The following is a 20,435-nucleotide window of genomic DNA, read 5'->3' as shown; positions in this document are numbered from 1 at the left end:
TCCCAGTGCCCCCCAGGACCCCCCCAATGCCCCCCAGTGCCCTCCAGGACCCCCCAGTGCCCTCCACTGCCCCCCAGGACCCTCCCAGTGTCCCCCAGTGCCCCCAGGACCCTCCCAATGCCCTCCAGGACCCTCCCAATGCCCCCCAGTGCACTCCAGGACCCTCCCAGTGCCCTCCAGGACCCTCCCAGTGCCCTCCAGCGCCCCCCAGGACCCCTCCAGTGCCCCCCAGGACCCTCCCAATGCCCCCCATTGCCCTCCCAATGCCCCCCAGTGCACTCCAGGACCCTCCCAGTGTCCTCCAGGACCCTCCCAGTGCCTTCCAGTGCCCCCCAGGACCCCTCCCAGTGCCCCCCAGGACCCCTCAGAGCCCTCCCAGTGTCCTCCAGGACTCCTCAAAGCTCTCCAGGACCCTCCCAGTGCCTCTCAGGACCCCCCCAGTGTCCCCCAGGACACTCCCAGTGCCCTCCAGTGCCCCCCAGGACCCCCCCAGTGCCCCCCAGTGCCCTCCAGGACCCTCCCAGTGCCCTCCAGTGCCCCCCAGTGCTCCCCCCCAGCGCCCCCCGGGCCTCCCTCACCACCATGTGGGCGACGAGCTCTGCCTTGCGGGCGAGGACGAAGCCGGGCGGGCCCTTCCCGCGGGCCACGGCCTGGCACAGCATGGCCAGGCTGCGGATCAGGCACAGCTTCAGCGTCAGGTCCTGCGGGGACGGCCACCATGGCAACGGGGACAACCGGAACCGGCGCCATGGCAACGGGGACACCCAACCGGAACCGGAACCATGGCAACGGGGACACCCAGAACCGGAACCGGCCAGCGGTCGCCATGGCAACGGGGACACCCGGAACCGGAACCGGCCAGCGGTCGCCATGGCAACGGGGACACCCAACCGGAACCGGCCCCACCATGGCAACGGGGACACCCGGAACCGTCGCCATGGTAACGGGGACACCCCGGAACCGGAAACGGCCCGCGGTCACCATGGCAACGGGGACAACCGGAACCGGCGCCATGGCAACGGGGACGCCCAACCGGAACCATGGCAACGGGGACACCCAGAACCGGAACCGGCCAGCGGTCGCCATGGCAACGGGGACACCCGGAACCGGAACCGGCCAGCGGTCGCCATGGCAACGGGGACACCCAACCGGAACCGGCCCCACCATGGCAACGGGGACACCCAACCGGAACCGGCCCCGCGGTCGCCATGGCAACGGGGACAACCGGAACCGTCGCTATGGCAACGGGGACACCCGGAACCGGAACCATGGCAACCGGGACACCCGGAACCGGAAAAGGCCCGCGGTCGCCATGGCAACAGGGACACCCCGGAAAATTCGCCATGGCAACGGGGACACCCGGAACCGGAACCGTCGCCATGGCAACGGGGACACCCGGAACCGGAACCTTCCCGCGGTCGCCATGGCAACGGGGACAACCGGAACCGGCCCCGCAGTCGCCATGGCAACGGGGACAACCGGAACCGGGCCCGCTGTCGCCATGGCAACGGGGACACCCAACCGGCCCCATGGTCGCCATGGCAACGGGGACACCCAACCAGAAACGTCGCCATGGCAACGGGGACACCCAGAACCGGAACTGCGTTCACCATGGCAACGGGGACACCCGGAACCCATGGCAACGGGGACAACCGGAACCGGAACCGGCCCCGCGGTCACCATGGCAACGGGGACACCCGGAACCGTCACCATGGCAACGGGGACACCCAACCGGAACCGTCACCATGGCAACGGGGACACCCGGAACCGGCCCCGCGGTCGCCATGGCAATTGGGACCCCCTGGACCCATCCACATGGCAATGGGGATTCCCTGGATCCAGCCCCACGGTCGCCATGGCAACGGGGACACCCGGAACCATCCCCACGGTTGCCATGGCAACAGGGATTCCCTGGATCCAGCCCCACGGTCGCCATGGCAACGGGGACACCCCCGGATCCATCCCCATGGTTGCCATGGCAACGGGGACACCCCCTTCCCGGACCCATCCCAACTTTCCAGGAGGTGTGGGGGTAATTTTTTTTGGCATTTAATTATTCATTATTATTATTAATTGGCCATTAATTATTTATTCGTCATTTATTCGGAATTATAAAAGTATTAATTAATTTATTAATTTAATATTTATTAATTTAACAAGAATTAGAATTAGTAATTTTATTATTTAATAATTATTATAAATACACTATGAACTATCAATGATTTATTAATAATTATTAAAGTATTAATTTATAGATTAAGAATTAGAATTAGTAATTTTATTATTTAAGAGTTATTATAAATAGATTATTATTTATGAATAATACTTATCAAAGTATTTACAGTTTGATAAGAATTATAATTAATAATTTTATTTAATAATTCTTATAAATATACTGTGAGTTATTTATTAATAATTTATTAATACTTATCAAAGCATATATTTATATTTATAGTGTAATAAGAATCAGAATAGCAATTTTATTATTTAATGATTATTATAAATAGGCTAATAATTATTTCTTAATAATTTATTAAGAATTATTAAAGTATTAATTTATAGTTTAATTAGAATTAGAATTAGTAATTTTATTATTTAATAATAATTATATTATATTATATTACATTATATTATATTATATTGAGTAAATATTATAAAATTATGGAAATGAAGTGTAAATTATCGAAATTAAAATAATGGTTGTTATTATTGTTATTGCTGCTATTATATTATTATTACTTTTACTGTTACTATCACTATTATTATTATATTATAACAATATATAAAAATATATTGTCATAATATTGCATTATAATAGTTATATGTTATAATAATAATAATATTTGTTTTATAATACCATAATTTATAATATTTATTATATATTTAATTATATAATTATAAATATATAATTGAATATTTAGTTTAATTAATTAAAATAAATAATGTAATGTATAATAGTAATAAATAATAATAAATAATAATAAAGAATAATAATGAATAATTAATCGTATCAACAAAAAAGTAATAATAATAACAATAACAATAATAATAATAATAATAATAATAATAATAATAATAATAATAATAATAATAATAATAATAATTCCAGGGGTTAGATCCCAGCTCTGGGAATTGTTAGTGCAGGGGAGCGTTGGTGGAGCCCCAAAAAAGCCCAAAAAGTAGATTAATTAAAGTGGGAATATGAACAGGAAGGGACTTAAATGGAAATGGAAATGGGGTTGGAAATTAAATATAATGGATGGGGAAAAAAGGGGTTAAAAAGGAATAAAAAATGTTAAAATGGGAATAAAGAATAAATGAAAAATAAAGATTGGGATAAGGAATGAAAAATAAAAAGAAGAAGAAAAATAAAAAGAAGAAAAATAAAAAGAAGAAGAAAAATAAAAACAAGAAGGAAAATAAAATAAAAAGAAGAAGAAAAATAAAAAGAAGAAGAAAAATAAAAAGAAGAAGAAAAATAAAAACAAGAAGGAAAATAAAATAAAAAGAAGAAGAAAAATAAAAAGAAGAAGAAAAATAAAAAGAAGAAGAAAAATAAAAAGAAGAAAAATAAAAGGAAGAAGAAAAATAAAAGGAAGAAGAAAAATAAAAAGAAGAAGGAAAATAAAAAGAAGAAGGAAAATAAAAACAAGAAGGAAAATAAAAACAAGAAGAAAAATAAAATAGAAATGGGAAGAAAAATAAAGAGAAGAAAAATAAAGAGAAGAAAAATAAAAAGAAGAAGAAAAATAAAAAGAAGAAAAATAAAAACAAGAAGGAAAACAAAAACAAGAAGAGAAATAAAAAGAAGAAAAATAAAAAGAAGAAGAAAAATAAAAACAAGAAGGAAAATAAAAAAAAGAAAAAAAACAAAAACAAGAAAATTAAAAACAAAATGAAGAAAAACAAAAACGAAAAGAAGAATAACAAAAACCAGAAGAAAAACAAAAACCAGAAGAAAATAAAAAGAAAAACCAGAATAAAATTAAAACCAGAAGAAAAATAAAAAACAAAACCCAGAAGAAAAACAAAAACCAGAAGAAAAATTAAAAAAAAAGGGAAGAAAAATAAAAAAGAAATACAAATAAAATACAAACAGGGCTATGGAGATAAATAAAGACTGAAAGTCAAACGAAAAGTAAAATTAAAAAATAAAAAAATAATATAATATGATCCTCCAGCTCCCCCCAATCCCACCAGGAAGGTCTTTCCCAATCCCACCAGGAAGTTCTTTCCCAGTCCCACCAGGAAGTTCTTTCCCAATCCCACCAGGAAGTTCTTTCCCAATCCTTCTCTCCTGGGAGTTTTTGGGATCACTTAGGGAACCATCCCAGTGTGGAAAAACCAAGTCTTTCCCAATCCCACCAGGAAGTTCTTTCCCAATCCCACCAGGAAGGTCTTTCCCAATCCCACCAGGAAGGTCTTTCTCAATCCCACCAGGAAGTTCTTTCCCAATCCCACCAGGAAGGTCTTTCTCAATCCCACCAGGAAGTTCTTTCCCAATCCCTCCAGGAAGTTCTTTCCCAATCCCTCTCTCCTGGGAGTTTTGGGATCACTTAGGGAACGATCCCAGTGTGGAAAAACCAAGCCTGGGGTGAGGAGCAGCAGCTCCTCCAGCTCCCCCCAATCCCACCAGGAAGGTCTTTCCCAATCCCTCTCTCCTGGGAGTTTTGGGACCACCAGGAAGTTCTTTCCCAATCCCACCAGGAAGTTCTTTCCCAATCCCACCAGCAAGTTCTTTCCCACTCCCACCAGGAAATTCTTTCCCAATCCCACCAGGAAATTCTTTCCCAATCCCAACAGGAAGTTCTTTCCCAATCCCTCCAGGAAATTCTTTCCCAATCCTTCTCTGTGCTGGGACTTTTGGGACTGCTTAGGAAACGATCCCAGCAGGGAAAAAATCTGAGAATCCCAGGGGTGAGGAGCAGCAGCTCCCCCCAGTCCCACCAGGAAGTTCTTTCCCAATCCCTCTCTGCTGGGAGTTTTGGGACCACCAGGAAGTTCTTTCCCAATCCCACCAGGAAAGTCTTTCCCAATCCTTCTCTCCTGGGAGTTTTGGGATCACTTAGGGAACCATCCCAGTGTGGAAAAACCAAGTCTTTCCCAATCCCACCAGGAAGTTCTTTCCCAATCCCACCAGGAAGTTCTTTCCCAATCCCACCAGGAAGTTCTTTCCCAATCCCACCAGGAAGGTCTTTCCCAATCCCACCAGGAACTTCTTTCCCAATCCCACCAGGAACTTCTTTCCCACTCCCACCAGGAAGGTCTTTCCCAATCCCACCAAGAAATTCTTTCCCAATCCCACCAGGAAGTTCTTTCCCAATCCCACCAGGAAGTTCTTTCCCAATCCCTTCCCTGCTGGGAGTTTTGGGACCACTTAGGGAACGAACCCAGCAGGGAAAAAACCTGAGAATCCCAGGGTGAGGAGCAGTAGCTTCCCCCAGATCCCACCAGGAAGTTCTTTCCCAATCCCACCAGGAAGTTCTTTCCCAATCCCATCAGGAAGGTCTTTCCCAATCCTTTCTCTGCTGGGAGTTTTTGGGATCACTTAGGGAACAATCCCAGCAGGGAAAAAACCTGGGAAGCCCCAGGGTGAGGAGCAGCTCCTCCCAATCCCACCAGGAAGTTCCTTCCCAATCCCTCTCTGCTGGGAGTTTTGGGACCACCAGGAAGGTCTTTCCCAATCCCACCAGGAAGTTCTTTCCCACTCCCACCAGGAAGTTCTTTCCCAATCCCACCAGGAAATTCTTTCCCAATCCCACCAGGAAATTCTTTCCCAATCCCACCAGGAAATTCTTTCCCAATCCCACCAGGAAGTTCCTTCCCAATCCCTCTCTGCTGGGGGTTATGGGACCACCATGAAGTTCTTTCCCAATCCCACCAGGAAGTTCTTTCCCAATCCCACCAGGAAGGTCTTTCCAATCCCACCAGGAAGGTCTTTCCAATCCCACCAGGAAGGTCTTTCCAATCCCACCAGGAAGTTCTTTCCCAATCCCTCCAGGAAGTTCTTTCCCAATACTTCTCTGCTGGGAGTTTTTGGGATCACTTAAGCAACGATCCCAGTGTGGAAAAACCAAGTCTTTCCCAATCCCACCAGGAAGTTCTTTCCCAATCCCACCAGGAAGTTCTTTCCCAATCCCACCAGGAAATTCTTTCCCAATCCCACCAGGAAGTTCTTTCCCAATCCCACCAGGAACTTCTTTCCCAATCCCACCAGGAACTTCTTTCCCACTCCCACCAGGAAGGTCTTTCCCAATCCCACCAAGAAATTCTTTCCCAATCCCACCAGGAAGTTCTTTCCCAATCCCACCAGGAAGTTCTTTCCCAATCCCACCAGGAAGTTCTTTCCCAATCCCTTCCCTGCTGGGAGTTTTGGGACCACTTAGGGAACGAACCCAGCAGGGAAAAAACCTGAGAATCCCAGGGTGAGGAGCAGTAGCTTCCCCCAGATCCCACCAGGAAGTTCTTTCCCAATCCCACCAGGAAGGTTTTTCCCAATCCCACCAGGAAGTTCTTTCCCAATCCCATCAGGAAGTTCTTTCCCAATCCCTTCTCTGCTGGGAGTTTTTGGGATCACTTAGGGAACAATCCCAGCAGGGAAAAAACCTGGGAAGCCCCAGGGTGAGGAGCAGCTCCTCCCAATCCCACCAGGAAGTTCCTTCCCAATCCCTCTCTGCTGGGAGTTTTGGGACCACCAGGAAGTTCTTTCCCAATCCCACCAGGAAGTTCTTTCCCACTCCCACCAGGAAGTTCTTTCCCAATCCCACCAGGAAATTCTTTCCCAATCCCACCAGGAAGTTCTTTCCCAATCCCACCAGGAAGTTCTTTCCCAATCCCACCAGGAAGTTCCTTCCCAATCCCTCTCTGCTGGGGGTTATGGGACCACCATGAAGTTCTTTCCCAATCCCACCAGGAAGTTCTTTCCCAATCCCACCAGGAAGGTCTTTCCAATCCCACCAGGAAGTTCTTTCCCAATCCCACCAGGAAGGTCTTTCCAATCCCTCCAGGAAGTTCTTTCCCAATACTTCTCTGCTGGGAGTTTTTGGGATCACTTAAGCAACGATCCCAGTGTGGAAAAACCAAGTCTTTCCCAATCCCACCAGGAAGTTCTTTCCCACTCCCACCAGGAAGTTCTTTCCCAATCCCTCCAGGAAGTTCTTTCCCAATCCCACCAGGAAGGTCTTTCCCAATCCCACCAGGAAATTCTTTCCCAATCCCATCAGGAAGTTCTTTCCCAATCCCACCAGGAAATTCTTTCCCAATCCCACCAGGAAATTCTTTCCCAATCCCACCAGGAAGTTCCTTCCCAATCCCTCTCTGCTGGGGGTTATGGGACCACCATGAAGTTCTTTCCCAATCCCACCAGGAAGTTCTTTCCCAATCCCACCAGGAAGTTCTTTCCCAATCCCACCAGGAAGGTCTTTCCAATCCCACCAGGAAGGTCTTTCCAATCCCACCAGGAAGTTCTTTCCCAATCCCACCAGGAAGGTCTTTCCAATCCCTCCAGGAAGTTCTTTCCCAATCCTTCTCTGCTGGGAGTTTTTGGGATCACTTAAGCAAAGATCCCAGTGTGTAAAAACCAAGTCTTTCCCAATCCCACCAGGAAGTTCTTTCCCACTCCCACCAGGAAGGTCTTTCCCAATCCCACCAGGAAGAGGCAGAGAGAGAGAGAGAGAGAGGAGCCAGGGAAGAGCAGAGCAGAGCAAGCGCCTCTCACTCACTCACGCTGTACCTTGGTCTCTACTTTTATCCCCAGAACCTGAACAAGTGGGGGAAAAAACACTGTTAGGGACACAGGAACACACAGGATCCATCCAGGGATCCGCTCCTGGCTGCTCCCAGAAAAGGAGGGAGCTCACCTTGGTGTGGAAGTACTGGAAGATGTTCCTCAGGATGTCGGCCTCGACGCGGGGCAGGATGAGCTCGCGGGGCGCGGCTGCGGCCACGTGCCCGTAGCACAGGATGAGGGTGCTCTTGATCTTCTCCACCTCCGTGTCACTCCGGTCCTGAGGGGATGGGAAAGAGGGAAGCAGGTTGGAGATGTCGGCACCCGGAGGAAACGTGGTGTCATGGGTTGAAATTGGCCCCCCCCGAGAGTCAGAGGTGATGGGTGCCAGGGCAGCGTTCCCTGGAGGGCCAACCACCCCTCGTCTTGTTCGCTTCTGCTCGAAATCACATATACATTGTGGTAGTTTGGTCTGGGCCTTCCTTGGTGACCGGTTTGTAACCAAGGAAGGGCCCAGATTTACCCGGTGTTCCCTACGATTTTTACATAAGCTGGGCTATAAGAAGAAAGGAGGAGAGGTTTTTGCCCCTCTTTCCTTCCGGCAGCTCTGGAGGTGCAGGTTTCCCTGTTGTTGAGTCTGTCGGGTTGGGGAGTGAGGCCTGGTAAGGCCTGGTGAGGCCTAGTGAGGCCTGGTAAGGCCTAGTGAGGTGTAGTGAGGCCTAATGAGGCCTGGTAAGGCCTAGTGAGGCCTGGTAAGGCCTAGTGAGGCCTAGTGAGGCCTGGTGAGGCCTGGTGAGGCCTGGTGAGGCCTAGTGAGGCCTGGTAAGGCCTAGTGAGGCCTAGTGAGGCCTGGTAAGGCCTAGTGAGGCCTGGTGAGGCCTAGTGAGGCCTGGTAAGGCCTAGTGAGGTGTAGTGAGGCCTAGTGAGGCCTGGTAAAGCCTTGTTGACCTTGGAAGACAGAGGTTGCCGGCGGTCATTCCAGCGCGACTCTCCGTTGTCCAAAGGAGAGTAGTAAGATAGTTTTTTGCTAATTTCTTTTAGTTGCTAGATATTGGGCTACTGATCGGGATATATATATATATATATATATATATTTTATTTTGGTTTTGTTCCTTTTCCCTTCCCCCTTCCTCTTCCCTTGTGAAACTGTATATATATTTCAGTTGTATATAACTGTAATATAAGTGTAAATATATTTATATATATCGCTTTAGCTGTCTCTCTCTCGTTTCGGTTTTATTGGTTGTTTTTTCCCTCTTCTCCCTGAGGTTTTGGAGGGGGGGGTGAAACAGGAGGCCAAGCCCAAAAGAGTTAACTAAGAAATTTGGGCCTGTTAACGAGTTACCAACATCCTAAACGAGCTGTGCTCGTTCTGTTCTACTTTACTGGACCAAAGCTTAAGAGAATAGTACAAGAACATGTAATAGGCCTAGAGGTGATAAATTAGAAATGCAGTAGGATCAGGTAGACCTTTGAATAGAAGAAATAGGCCGGGAGCCAGGGCTTTCTCCAAGCTTCAGTGAGTGGGTCAAGAAGAATGGAAGAGAAGGAAGGTCAAGCTGAGGAAGATGAGTTGAAGCCCCCAGAGCCATGGAGGAAGAGTGGAAGTACCCTCAGGACTGAGGGCCAAGAGAAACACTGCCCCAAGCCCCGCCTGAGCTCCACCTATACTCTGCCTATTAATAATATGCATAGATAGATGTTGTAATCACTTGAATATGCATTTAATCACAGCTGAAGATTGTATAAAAATGCTGATTTTGTGTGAAGCCTTGGAGCAAGTTTGGCCAGCGTGAGCTGGCTGGCTCCCAACATTGAATAAACAAATACCTGGCTGCTTAAAGATTAAAAAGTCTCTGAGCAGTTACTCAGACTGATTTTTCAGATAAAAATCATATGTACGTATAAAAATATATTCATATAAAAATCATATCTACGTATAAAAAATCATATATACGTATAAAAATATATACATATAAAAATCATATATACGTGTAAAAATATATACATATAAAAATCATATATATATATAAAAATATATACATATACGTGTAAAAATACATACATACGTATAAAAATATACATATAAAAATCATATATACATGTAAAAATCATAAATACGTATAAAAATATATACATATAAAAATCATATGTACATGTAAAAATATATACGTATAAAAATCGTATATACGTGTAAAAATATATACATATAAAAATCATATATATGTATAAAAATATATACATATAAAAATCATATGTACAAATAAATATATATACATATAAAAATCATGGAACTGTGGGATAGGAGGGTGTTCCTGTGCTCACACCCATCACTGAACTGTGACATAGGAGGGTGATCCATCCCTCAGGATTCCTTCCCTTATGATCCCAGCCCTGATAATCCTATCCCTGAGGATCCATCCCCTCATGTTCCCATCCCTGAGGATCCATCCCTGAGGATCCCACCCCTGAAGATCCCATCCCTCATGATCCATCCCTGATGATCCATCCCTGATAATCCATCCCTGATAATCCCATCCCTGATTATCTCATCCCTGATGATCCATCCCTGAGGATCCATCCCTCATGATCTCATCCCTGATAATCCCATCCCTCAGGATCCATCTCTCATGATCCATCCCTCATGATCCATCCCTCATGATCCATCCTTGATAATCCCATCCCTGATGATCCATCCCTGAGGATCCATCCCTGAGGATCCATCCCTGACGATCCATCCCTGAAGATCCATCCCTGAGGATCCCACTCCTGAGGATCCCATCCCTCATGATCCCACCCTTCATGATCCATCCCTCATGATCCCATCCCTCATGATCCCATCCCTCATGATCCATCCCTCATGATCCCATCCCTGATGATCCATCCATGATAATCCCATCCCTCATGATCCATCCCTGATGATCCCATCCCTGATGATCCATCCCTGAGGATCCATCCCTGAGGATCCATCCCTGAAGATCCATCCCTGAGGATCCCACTCCTGAGGATCCATCCCTCAGGATCCCATCCCTGATGATCCATCCCTGATAATCCCAGCCCTCATGATCCATCCCTGATAATCCCATCCCTGAGGATCCCATCCCTCATGATCCATCCCTGAGGATCCACTCCTGATGATCCATCCCTGAGGATCCATCCCTCAGGATTCCTTCCCTCATGATCCATCCCTGATGATCCATCCCTGAGGATCCATCCTTCATGATCCATCCCTGATCATCCCATCCCTGATAATCCCATCCCTCATGATCCATCCCTGAGGATCCATCCCTCAGGATCCCTTCCCTCATGATGCCATCCCTGATGATCCCATCCCTGAGGATCCATCCCTGAGGAACCATCCCTGATAATCCCATCCCTGATGATCCCTCCCCTCATGATCCATCCCTGAGGATCCCTTCCCTCATGATCCCAGCCCTTATTTCCCACTCCAGCTCCCTTCCCAGGGCCGGAGGGTCCCCATCCCAGCAGGATCCCCCTCGGCTCTCACCTTGAAGATGCTGAAGAGCCCCACGGATTTCTTGAACACGTCAGACCTCACAAAGTCCTCCAGCTTGGCCAAGGTCTCCTCCAGGTGATTCATGGCACAGATCCCGAAGCAGGAAGCCAGTCCCTGAGGGAAGGAGGGGGGAAAAAAACCCTCATTAACAGCCCAATTAATTGGGCAGCCCCAGCTGACCCTCCCAGAGCCCGTTAATGGCTTTAATTCCCGAGGGAATTCCGGGCACAAGGACACCGTGACAGGGTGGGATGTGGAGAGACAGGCACAGCTCCCAGTGGGAAGGTGGGAATGGGGTGGGATGGGCAGGTCCTGCTGGGCTGGGAATCCATAAACAGTTTATCCAGGAGAGGCCCCAGATGGAATGGGATGAGCTGGAGCAGAGCCAGGAAGAGCAGCTGAGGGGGGAGAGCTGGGAATGGGCAAAAGGGAGAGCTGGGAATGTTCCCCTGGAGAAGGGGAAGGATCCAGGGAGACCTTGGAGCCCCTTCCAGGGCCTGGAGGGGCTCCAGGAGAGCTGGAGAGGGACTGGGGACAAGGGCTGGAGGGACAGCACCCAGGGAATGGCTTCCCAGGGTTAGGGGGGAGAGTGGGAAGGGATTCCTGGCTGGGAGGGTGGGGAGGGGCTGGGATGGAATTCCCAGAGGAGCTGTGGCTGCCCCTGGATCCCTGGGAGTGTCCCAGGGCAGGTTGGATCCCCCTGGGATGGTGGGAGGTGTCCCTGCCCGTGGCAGGGGGTGGGATGAGGCTTTTAAAGTCCCTTCCCACCCGAACCATCCCAGAATTCCACGCTTTTAGCAGGGACAGGAAAAGGGATGACGGGTTTAAACTTGGAAAAAGGGGAGATTCAGGCCAGAGAAAAGGAGTTTTTCGTGCTGAGGGTGGTGGGACACCCAAAACAGGCTGCCCAGAGAGGTGCCAAACTGGATCACGGGACAGGGAATGGCTCAGCTTGGAAAATCCCCCCGAGCCCACCCAGCCCTGCCCATGTCCCCAAGTGCCCCCTCCCCAGGGATGCTCCATCCCCCAGGGATGGGGATCCAGGGCTGGGCAGCCCTTCCCAGCAGGGATTTTTCCCCAAGATCCCAAATAAACCTCCCCTGGCCCAGCTTGGGGCCGTTTCCCCTCGTCCTGTCCCTGTTCCCTGGGAGCAGAGCCCGATCCCACCTGGATCCACCCCCCTGTCCCCCTGGATTCCCTCTGATCCCCCCCTTTTCTCCAGGCTGAGCCCCCCCAGCTCCCTCAGGAGTTCTCCAGACCCTTCCCAGCCCCGTTCCCATCCCTGGACACGCTCCAGCCCCTCCATGATCCCTCTTTCCTTCCCAATCCCACCGGGATGGTCACCTCAGGACACCCAGCCCTGCCCGTGTCCCCAAGTGCCACCTCCCCAGGGATGCTCCATCCCCCCCAGGGATGGGGATCCAGGGCTGGGCAGCCCTTCCCAGCAGGGATTTTTCCCAAGATCCCAAATAAACCTCCCCCTGGAGGGAGAGCCCGGCGTGGCAGGACCACCCTCCACGTCCCACCTGGCACGTGTGGCACTGATTCCTCACCTCCCTCTCGGCCTCCTCCTGGTACCTGGCCGTCTCCAGGAGCTCCTGGAGCTGCTTCTGCACCAGCTCCTTGCTGGCACAGGCTCCCAGCGTGGTCCCAATGCATTTATACAGGAAATTCTGGAAAACCAATGGGAATGGGACCCTTTGGGACCCCCTGTAGGTGCCACGAGGTGGGTCTGACCAGGAAAAGCCTCAGGGCGACATTCCACGTCCAGCATTCCCTTCCTGGTGGTCCTCCTGGCCTCCCAACTTCATTCCCAGCTGGATTTGCCCCTCCCAGGGCCTTCCCAAGCCTCACCTTTTCCAGGTGGGAGCCGTTGTAGCAGCTCAGCTGGCGGCACATCTCGGTCACCAAGGGGCAGCTCCAGGCGTTGTCCGGCACGGCTGCCAGGCTGTCCTGCAGGAACTGCATCCCAAAAAACCCCTCAGCATCCCAAAAAAACCCCCAGCATCCCAAAAAAACCCCCAGCATCCCAAAAAAAACCCCAGCATCCCAAAAAAACCCCCAGAATCCCAAAAAAAACCCCAGCATCCCAAAAAAACCCTCAGCATCCCAAAAAAAACCACAGCATCCCAAAAAAACCCTCAGCATCCCAAAAAAACCCTCAGCATCCCAAAAAAAACCACAGCATCCCAAAAAAACCCTCAGCATCCCAAAAAAACCCCAGCATCCCAAAAAAACCCAGCTCCTGGCACCACAGACTCCCACAGCCCCAGGGAAAGCTGCTGGACCTTTGGATTCTCACCCTGGATGTCCTGGAAAGTTCCTGGACCTTTGGATTCTCACCTTGGATCCCCATGGAAAACTCCTGGACCTTTGGATTCTCACCCTGGATCCCTTGGAAAGCTCCTGGACCTTTGGATTCTCACCCTGGATCCCCATGGAAAGCTCCTGGACCTTTGGATTCTCACCCTGGATGTCTTGGAAAGCTCCTGGACCTTTGGATTCTCACCCTGGATGTCTCATGGAAAACTCCTGGACCTTTGGATTCTCACCCTGGATGTCTCATGGAAAACTCCTGGACCTTTGGATTCTCACCCTGAATTCCTTGGAAAGCTCCTGGACCTTTGGATTCTCACCCTGAATTCCTTGGAAAACTCCTGGACCTTTGGATTCTCACCCAGGATCCCTTGGAAAGCTCCTGGACCTTTGGATTCTCACCCTGGATGTCTCATGGAAAACTCCTGGACCTTTGGATTCTCACCCTGGATGTCTCATGGAAAACTCCTGGACCTTTGGATTCTCACCAGGAATCCCTTGGAAAGCTCCTGAACCTTTGGATTCTCACCCTGGATTCCTTGGAAAACTCCTGGACCTTTGGATTCTCACCCTGGATGTCTTGGAAAGCTGATGGACCTTTGGATTCTCATCCTGAATCCCTTGGAAAACTCCTGGACCTTTGGATTCTCACCCTGGATGTCTCATGGAAAACTCCTGGACCTTTGGATTCTCACCCTGGATGTCTCATGGAAAACTCCTGGACCTTTGGATTCTCACCCTGGATGTCTTGGAAAACTCCTGGACCTTTGGATTCTCACCCTGGATTCCTTGGAAAGCTCCTGGACCTTTGGATTCTCACCTTGGATCCCCATGGAAAACTCCTGGGCCTTTGGATTCTCACCCTGGATCCCTTGGAAAGCTCCTGGACCTTTGGATTCTCACCCTGGATCCCCATGGAAAGCTCCTGGACCTTTGGATTCTCACCCTGGATGTCTTGGAAAGCTCCTGGACCTTTGGATTCTCACCCTGGATGTCTCATGGAAAACTGCTGGACCTTTGGATTCTCACCCTGGATGTCTCATGGAAAACTCCTGGACCTTTGGATTCTCACCCTGGATGTCTTGGAAAGCTCCTGGACCTTTGGATTCTCACCCTGGATGTCTTGGAAAACTCCTGGACCTTTGGATTCTCACACTGGATGTCTTGGAAAGCTCCTGGACCTCTGGATTTTCAAGCTGGATCCCTTGGAAAACTCCTGGACCTTTGGATTCTCACCCTGGATCCCTTGGAAAACTCCTGAACCTTTGGATTCTCACCCTGGATTCCTTGGAAAGCTCCTGGACCTTTGGATTCTCACCCTGGATGTCTCATGGAAAACTCCTGGACCTTTGGATTCTCACCCTGGATCCCCATGGAAAGCTCCTGGACCTTTGGATTCTCACCCTGGATGTCTTGGAAAGCTCCTGGACCTTTGGATTCTCACCCTGGATGTCTCATGGAAAACTCCTGGACCTTTGGATTCTCACCCTGGATGTCTCATGGAAAACTCCTGGACCTTTGGATTCTCACCCTGAATTCCTTGGAAAGCTCCTGGACCTTTGGATTCTCACCCTGAATTCCTTGGAAAACTCCTGGACCTTTGGATTCTCACCCTGGATCCCCATGGAAAACTCCTGGACCTTTGGATTCTCACCCTGGATGTCTCATGGAAAGCTCCTGGACCTTTGGATTCTCACCCTGGATGTCTCATGGAAAGCTCCTGGACCTTTGGATTCTCACCCTGGATTCCTTGGAAAGCTCCTGGACCTTTGGATTCTCACCCTGGATGTCTTGGAAAACTCCTGGACCTTTGGATTCTCACCCTGGATGTCTTGGAAAGCTCCTGGACCTTTGGATTCTCACCCTGGATCCCCATGGAAAGCTCCTGGACCTTTGGATTCTCACCCTGGATCCCTTGGAAAGCTCCTGGACCTTTGGATTCTCACCCTGGATGTCTCATGGAAAACTCCTGGACCTTTGGATTCTCACCCTGGATGTCTTGGAAAGCTCCTGGACCTTTGGATTCTCACCCTGGATGTCTTGGAAAACTCCTGGACCTTTGGATTCTCACCCTGGATGTCTCATGGAAAACTCCTGGACCTTTGGATTTTCAAGCTGGATCCCCATGGAAAACTGCTGGACCTTTGGATTCTCACCCTGGATGTCTCTTGGAAAACTCCTGGACCTTTGGATTCTCACCCTGGATGTCTCATGGAAAACTCCTGGACCTTTGGATTCTCACCCTGGATCACTTGGAAAACTCCTGGACCTTTGGATTCTCACCCTGGATGTCTTGGAAAACTCCTGGACCTTTGGATTCTCACCAGGAATCCCTTGGAAAACTCCTGGACCTTTGGATTCTCACCCTGGATGTCTCATGGAAAACTCCTGGACCTTTGGATTCTCACCCTGGATTCCTTGGAAAACTCCTGGACCTTTGGATTCTCATCCTGAATCCCTTGGAAAACTCCTGGACCTTTGGATTCTCACCCTGGATGTCTCATGGAAAACTCCTGGACCTTTGGATTTTCACCCTGGATGTCTTGGAAAACTCCTGGACCTTTGGATTCTCACCCTGGATGTCTTGGAAAGCTCCTGGACCTTTGGATTCTCACCCTGGATGTCTTGGAAAACTCCTGGACCTTTGGATTCTCACACTGGATGTCTCATGGAAAGCTCCTGGACCTTTGGATTCTCACCCTGGATCCCTTGGAAAGCTGATGGACCTTTGGATTCTCTCCCCAGTCAAGCAGGAGAAGCTCCTGGGATTCCTGGTTTTAACTTTCCCAGCTGGAATTGCCCGTCCCGCCCCGTGCTGACCCGAATCTCCTTTTCCAAGAGCCAAAATCCAGGGAAAACCTGTCCCCCCTGGCCTCCCCCCATCCCTCCCATCCCAGGGACCCTCACCTGCAGCAGCTTCTCCTCCCATTCCTGCTGGGCCAGGGACTTCTCTGTGTTCTCTAGGAGAGAGCACAGTGGGATACTGGTTACACTGGAGCCAGGCTGGGAGAGCTGGGAATGTTCCCCTGGAGAAGGGAAGGATCCAGGGAGACCTTGGAGCCCCTTCCAGGGCCTGGAGGGGCTCCAGGAGAGCTGGAGAGGGACTGGGGACAAGGGCTGGAGGGACAGCACCCAGGGAATGGCTTCCCAGGGTTAGGGGGGATAGTGGGAAGGGATTCCTGGCTGGGAGGGTGGGGAGGGGCTGGGATGGAATTCCCAGAGGAGCTGTGGCTGCCCCTGGATCCCTGGGAGTGTCCCAGGGCAGGTTGGATCCCCCTGGGATGGTGGGAGGTGTCCCTGCCCGTGGCAGGGGGTGGGAATGGATGTCACTGCTGCAATCCCACCCCAACTCCTGCAATCCCACCCCAACTCCTGCAATCCCACCCCAACTCCTGCAATCCCACCCCAACTCCTGCAATCCCACCCCACTCCTGCAATCCCACCCCAACTCCTGCAATCCCACCCCAATTCCTGCAATCCCAAACTCCTTCAATCCCACCCCAATTCCTGCAATCCCACCCCAACTCCTGCAGCTCAGGCAACAGGACTTCAGGAAGGAGGAGGAAATCAAGGAATATCCCCCTGGAAATTTGGGATACTGGGATCAGGGGTTAGGCCAGGCCTGGGAATCCTTTTCCACCCTCTGAGCTCACACTTGGTCCTTCCTTGGGATGTTCCTGGTCACGGGACACAGGGAATGGCTTCAAACTGGAAAAGGGGAGGTTTCCACGGGATATTGGGAAGGGATTCCTGGCTGGGAGGGTGGGGAGGGGCTGGGATGGAATTCCCAGAGGAGCTGTGGCTGCCCCTGGATCCCTGGGAGTGTCCCAGGGCAGGTTGGATCCCCCTGGGATGGTGGGAGGTGTCCCTGCCCGTGGCAGGGGGTGGGAGTGGATGATCCTGGAGTCATGGAATGGCTTGGGCTGAAAGGGACCTTGAGGATCACCCAGTTCCTCCACGACCTCGAAGGTCCCTCCCAGCCCAGCCCATCCCGGGGTGACTCCAGTTTCCATCCATCCCACAGCAGGGACAAACCAGCCCTCAAATGTTCCCTGTCCTGCCCCCCACCCCTCAGGACTGAATTGGGGGGACCAGGGGGATTAAATTCCTTATTAAAACAGGGAAAAGGCTCCTCAGGGAGCTTTGAACCACCGAGGGCCACCAGGACATGGGGAGTTCTCCTCGTTATTCCCAGAAACTTCCAGGAATTTGGGCATGTTGAGTCGAGCTGGGTCAGGAACTGGCTGAGGGTGGGCCTGGAGAGTGGTGGGGATGGAGCTGCATCCAGCTGGGATCCATCCCCAGGGGTGTCCTTATGGATCAGGGGTGGGGATGGAGCTGCTTCCAGCTGGGATCCATCCCCAGGGGTGTCCTTATGGATCAGGGGTGGGGATGGAGCTGCTTCCAGCTGGGATCCATCCCCAGGGGTGTCCCCAGGGATCAGGGGTGGGGCTGGAGCTGCATCCAGCTGGGATCCATCCCCAGGGGTGTCCCCAGGGATCAGGGGTGGGGATGGAGCTGCATCCAGCTGGGATCCATCCCCAGGGGTGTCCTTATGGATCAGGGGTGGGGCTGGAGCTGCATCCAGCTGGGATCCATCCCCAGGGGTGTCCTTATGGATCAGGGGTGGGGATGGAGCTGCATCCAGCTGGGATCCATCCCCAGGGGTGTCCCCAGGGATCAGAATTGGGCCCAGTCCTGTTTAATGTCTTTATTGATGATCTGGATGAGGGGATTGAGTGAACCATCAGCAGCAAATTTGCAGGTGACACCGAGCTGGGGGGGAGTGTCCATCAGCTGGAGGGCAGGAGGGCTCTGCAGAGGGACCTGGATGGGTTGGATCCATGGGCTGATTCCAAGGGGATGAGGTTCAACCAGGCCAAGGGCCGGGTCCTGCCCTTTGGCCACAACAACCCCTGGGGCCAGAGGGGCTGGAGAGCAGCCAGGCAGGAAGGGAGCTGGGATTTGGGATGGGCAGGGAGCTGAACAGGAGCCAGAGTGTGCCCAGGGGGACAAGAGGGCCAATGGATCCTGGCCTGGCTCAGGAACAGGGTGGCCAACAGGGCCAGGGAAGTGATTCTGCCCCTGGACTCAGCGCTGGTGAGGCCACCCCTGGAGTGCTGTGTCCAGCTCTGGGCCCTCAGCTCAGGAAGGACATGGAGGAGCTGGAGCAGGGCCAGAGGAGAGCAACGAGGCTGGGGAAGGGACTGGAGCACAATTCCCATGAGGAGAGGCTGAGGGAGCTGGGGGGGCTCAGCCTGGAGAGGAGGAGGCTCAGGGGAGACCTCCTCACTCTCTGCAACTCCCTGACAGGAGGGGGGAGCCAGGGGGGGGTTGGTCTCTTTTCCCATCAGCAAGACAAGAGGGCTGGGTCTGGAGCTGTGCCAGGGGAGGGTTAGGTTGGATATCAGGAAGAATTTCTTTGCAGAGAGGGTGCTCAGCCCTTGGAATGGGCTGCCCAGGGAAGGGGTGGATTCTCCATCCCTGGAGGTGTTTAAGGACAGACTGGACGTGGCATCAGTGCCATGGGCTGGGAACCACGGCGGGGTTGGATCAAGGGTTGGACTGGATGGTCTCGGAGGTCCCTCCCAACCCAGCTGATTCTGGGATTCTCTGATTCTGTGGTTCTGTGATTCTGTGATTCTGTGATTTTGTGACTGTGATTCTCTGATTCTGTGATTGTGAGTCTGTGATTCTGTGATTGTGAGTCTGTGATTCTGTGATTCTCTGATTCTGTGATTCTCTGAATGTGATTCTCTGATTCTGTGATTCTGTGTCTGTGATTCTATGACTGTGAGTCTGTGAGTCTGTGACTGTGATTCTCTGATTCTGTGAGTCTGTGAGTTTGTGATTCTGTGAGTCTGTGATTCTGTGATGCTACGATTCCATGATTCTGTGATTCTCTGGTTCTCTGATTCTCTGATTCTCTGACTGTGATTCTGTGATTCTCTGATTCTGTGATTCTCTGATTCTATGATTCTCTGACTGTGATTCTCTGATTCTATGACTGTGATTCTGTGATTCTGTGCGTCTGTGAGTCTGTGAGTCTGAGTCTGTGAGTCTGTGATTCCGTGAGTCTGTGAGTCTGTGATTCTATGACTGTGATTCTCTGATTCTCTGATTCTGTGATTCCATGACTGATTCTCTGATTCTCTGATTCTATGACTGTGATTCTGTGATTCTATGATTCTGTGACTGATTCTGTGATTCTGTGATGCTCTGATTCTGTGATTTTGTGAGTCTCTGATTCTGTGATTCTGTGATTCTCTGATTCTCTGATTCTGTGATACTGATTCTCTAATTCTGTGATTCTATGACTGTGATTCTGAGTCTGTGAGTCTGTGAGTCTGTGATTCTATGACTGATTCTGTGATTCTGTGATTTTGTGATTCTGTGAGTCTGTGATTCTCTAATTCTGTGATTCTGTGATTCTCTGATTCTGTGATTCTGTGATCTCTGATTCTGTGGTTCTCTGATTCTGTGATTCTGTGACTGTGATTCTGATTCTGTGATTCTGTGATTCTCTGATTCTCTGATTCTATGACTGTGATTCTATGATTCTGTGATTGTGATTCTGTGAGTCTGTGATTCTCTGATTCTGTGATTCTATGACTGTGATTCTGTGATTCTGTGAGTCTGTGATTCTATGACTGTGATTCTCTGATTCTGTGACTGTGATTCTGTGATTCTGTAATTCTGTGTTCTGTGATTCTGTGATTCTATGATTCTCTGATTCTATGATTCTCTGATTCTGTGATTCTATGACTGTGATTCTGATTCTGTGATTCTCTGATTCTCTGATTCTATGATTCTCTGATTCTATGACTCTGATTCTCTGATTCTCTGATTCTGTGATTCCGTGATTCTGTGACTCTG

At 50.1% G+C, this 20,435-nt stretch overlaps 1 protein-coding gene and 2 long non-coding RNA genes across 5 annotated transcripts in view; 1 reads left to right on the top strand and 2 right to left on the bottom strand.

Moving 5' to 3' along the window:
* Nucleotides 1–578: 578 nt before the first annotated feature.
* The window catches only part of LOC127464529 (maestro heat-like repeat-containing protein family member 1), a gene marked incomplete at its 3' end in the record, with an annotated part of 63,176 nt that continues 43,319 nt past the window's right edge, over nt 579–20,435 (bottom strand). The window contains exons 20-26 of the mRNA XM_051774856.1: nt 16,467–16,519; nt 13,098–13,205; nt 12,797–12,916; nt 11,235–11,357; nt 7,860–8,006; nt 7,733–7,759; nt 579–701 (exon numbers count right to left, since the gene is read on the bottom strand). Coding sequence (XP_051630816.1) covers nt 579–701; nt 7,733–7,759; nt 7,860–8,006; nt 11,235–11,357; nt 12,797–12,916; nt 13,098–13,205; nt 16,467–16,519 — 701 coding nt within the window. The remainder of the gene's footprint in view (nt 702–7,732; nt 7,760–7,859; nt 8,007–11,234; nt 11,358–12,796; nt 12,917–13,097; nt 13,206–16,466; nt 16,520–20,435) is intronic.
* On the top strand, nt 4,999–6,670 carry LOC127464527 (uncharacterized). Of its 2 annotated transcripts, XR_007901427.1 has the most exons (4): nt 4,999–5,025; nt 5,121–5,192; nt 6,246–6,369; nt 6,565–6,670. It is a non-coding gene; the product is annotated as an uncharacterized LOC127464527 (long non-coding RNA). The 2 variants fall into 2 exon arrangements; XR_007901426.1 differs by lacking the exon at nt 6,565–6,670 and having other exon boundaries at nt 6,246–6,479.
* Nucleotides 13,652–15,582, bottom strand: LOC127464525 (uncharacterized). Of its 2 annotated transcripts, none has more exons than XR_007901424.1 (3): nt 15,451–15,582; nt 14,575–14,658; nt 13,652–13,697 (listed from the first exon to the last, which is right to left on the bottom strand). It is a non-coding gene; the product is annotated as an uncharacterized LOC127464525 (long non-coding RNA). The 2 variants fall into 2 exon arrangements; XR_007901423.1 differs by lacking the exon at nt 13,652–13,697 and adding an exon at nt 14,445–14,490.

This window comes from Manacus candei, unplaced genomic scaffold (assembly GCF_025592945.1).
Source record: "Manacus candei isolate 608988 ecotype Guabito, Panama unplaced genomic scaffold, ASM2559294v1 h1tg000231l, whole genome shotgun sequence".
Classification (NCBI taxonomy): Eukaryota; Metazoa; Chordata; class Aves; order Passeriformes; family Pipridae; genus Manacus; species Manacus candei.
Note: the sequence above shows the minus strand (reverse complement) of the source record. Positions and strands in the feature narration are given on the sequence as shown.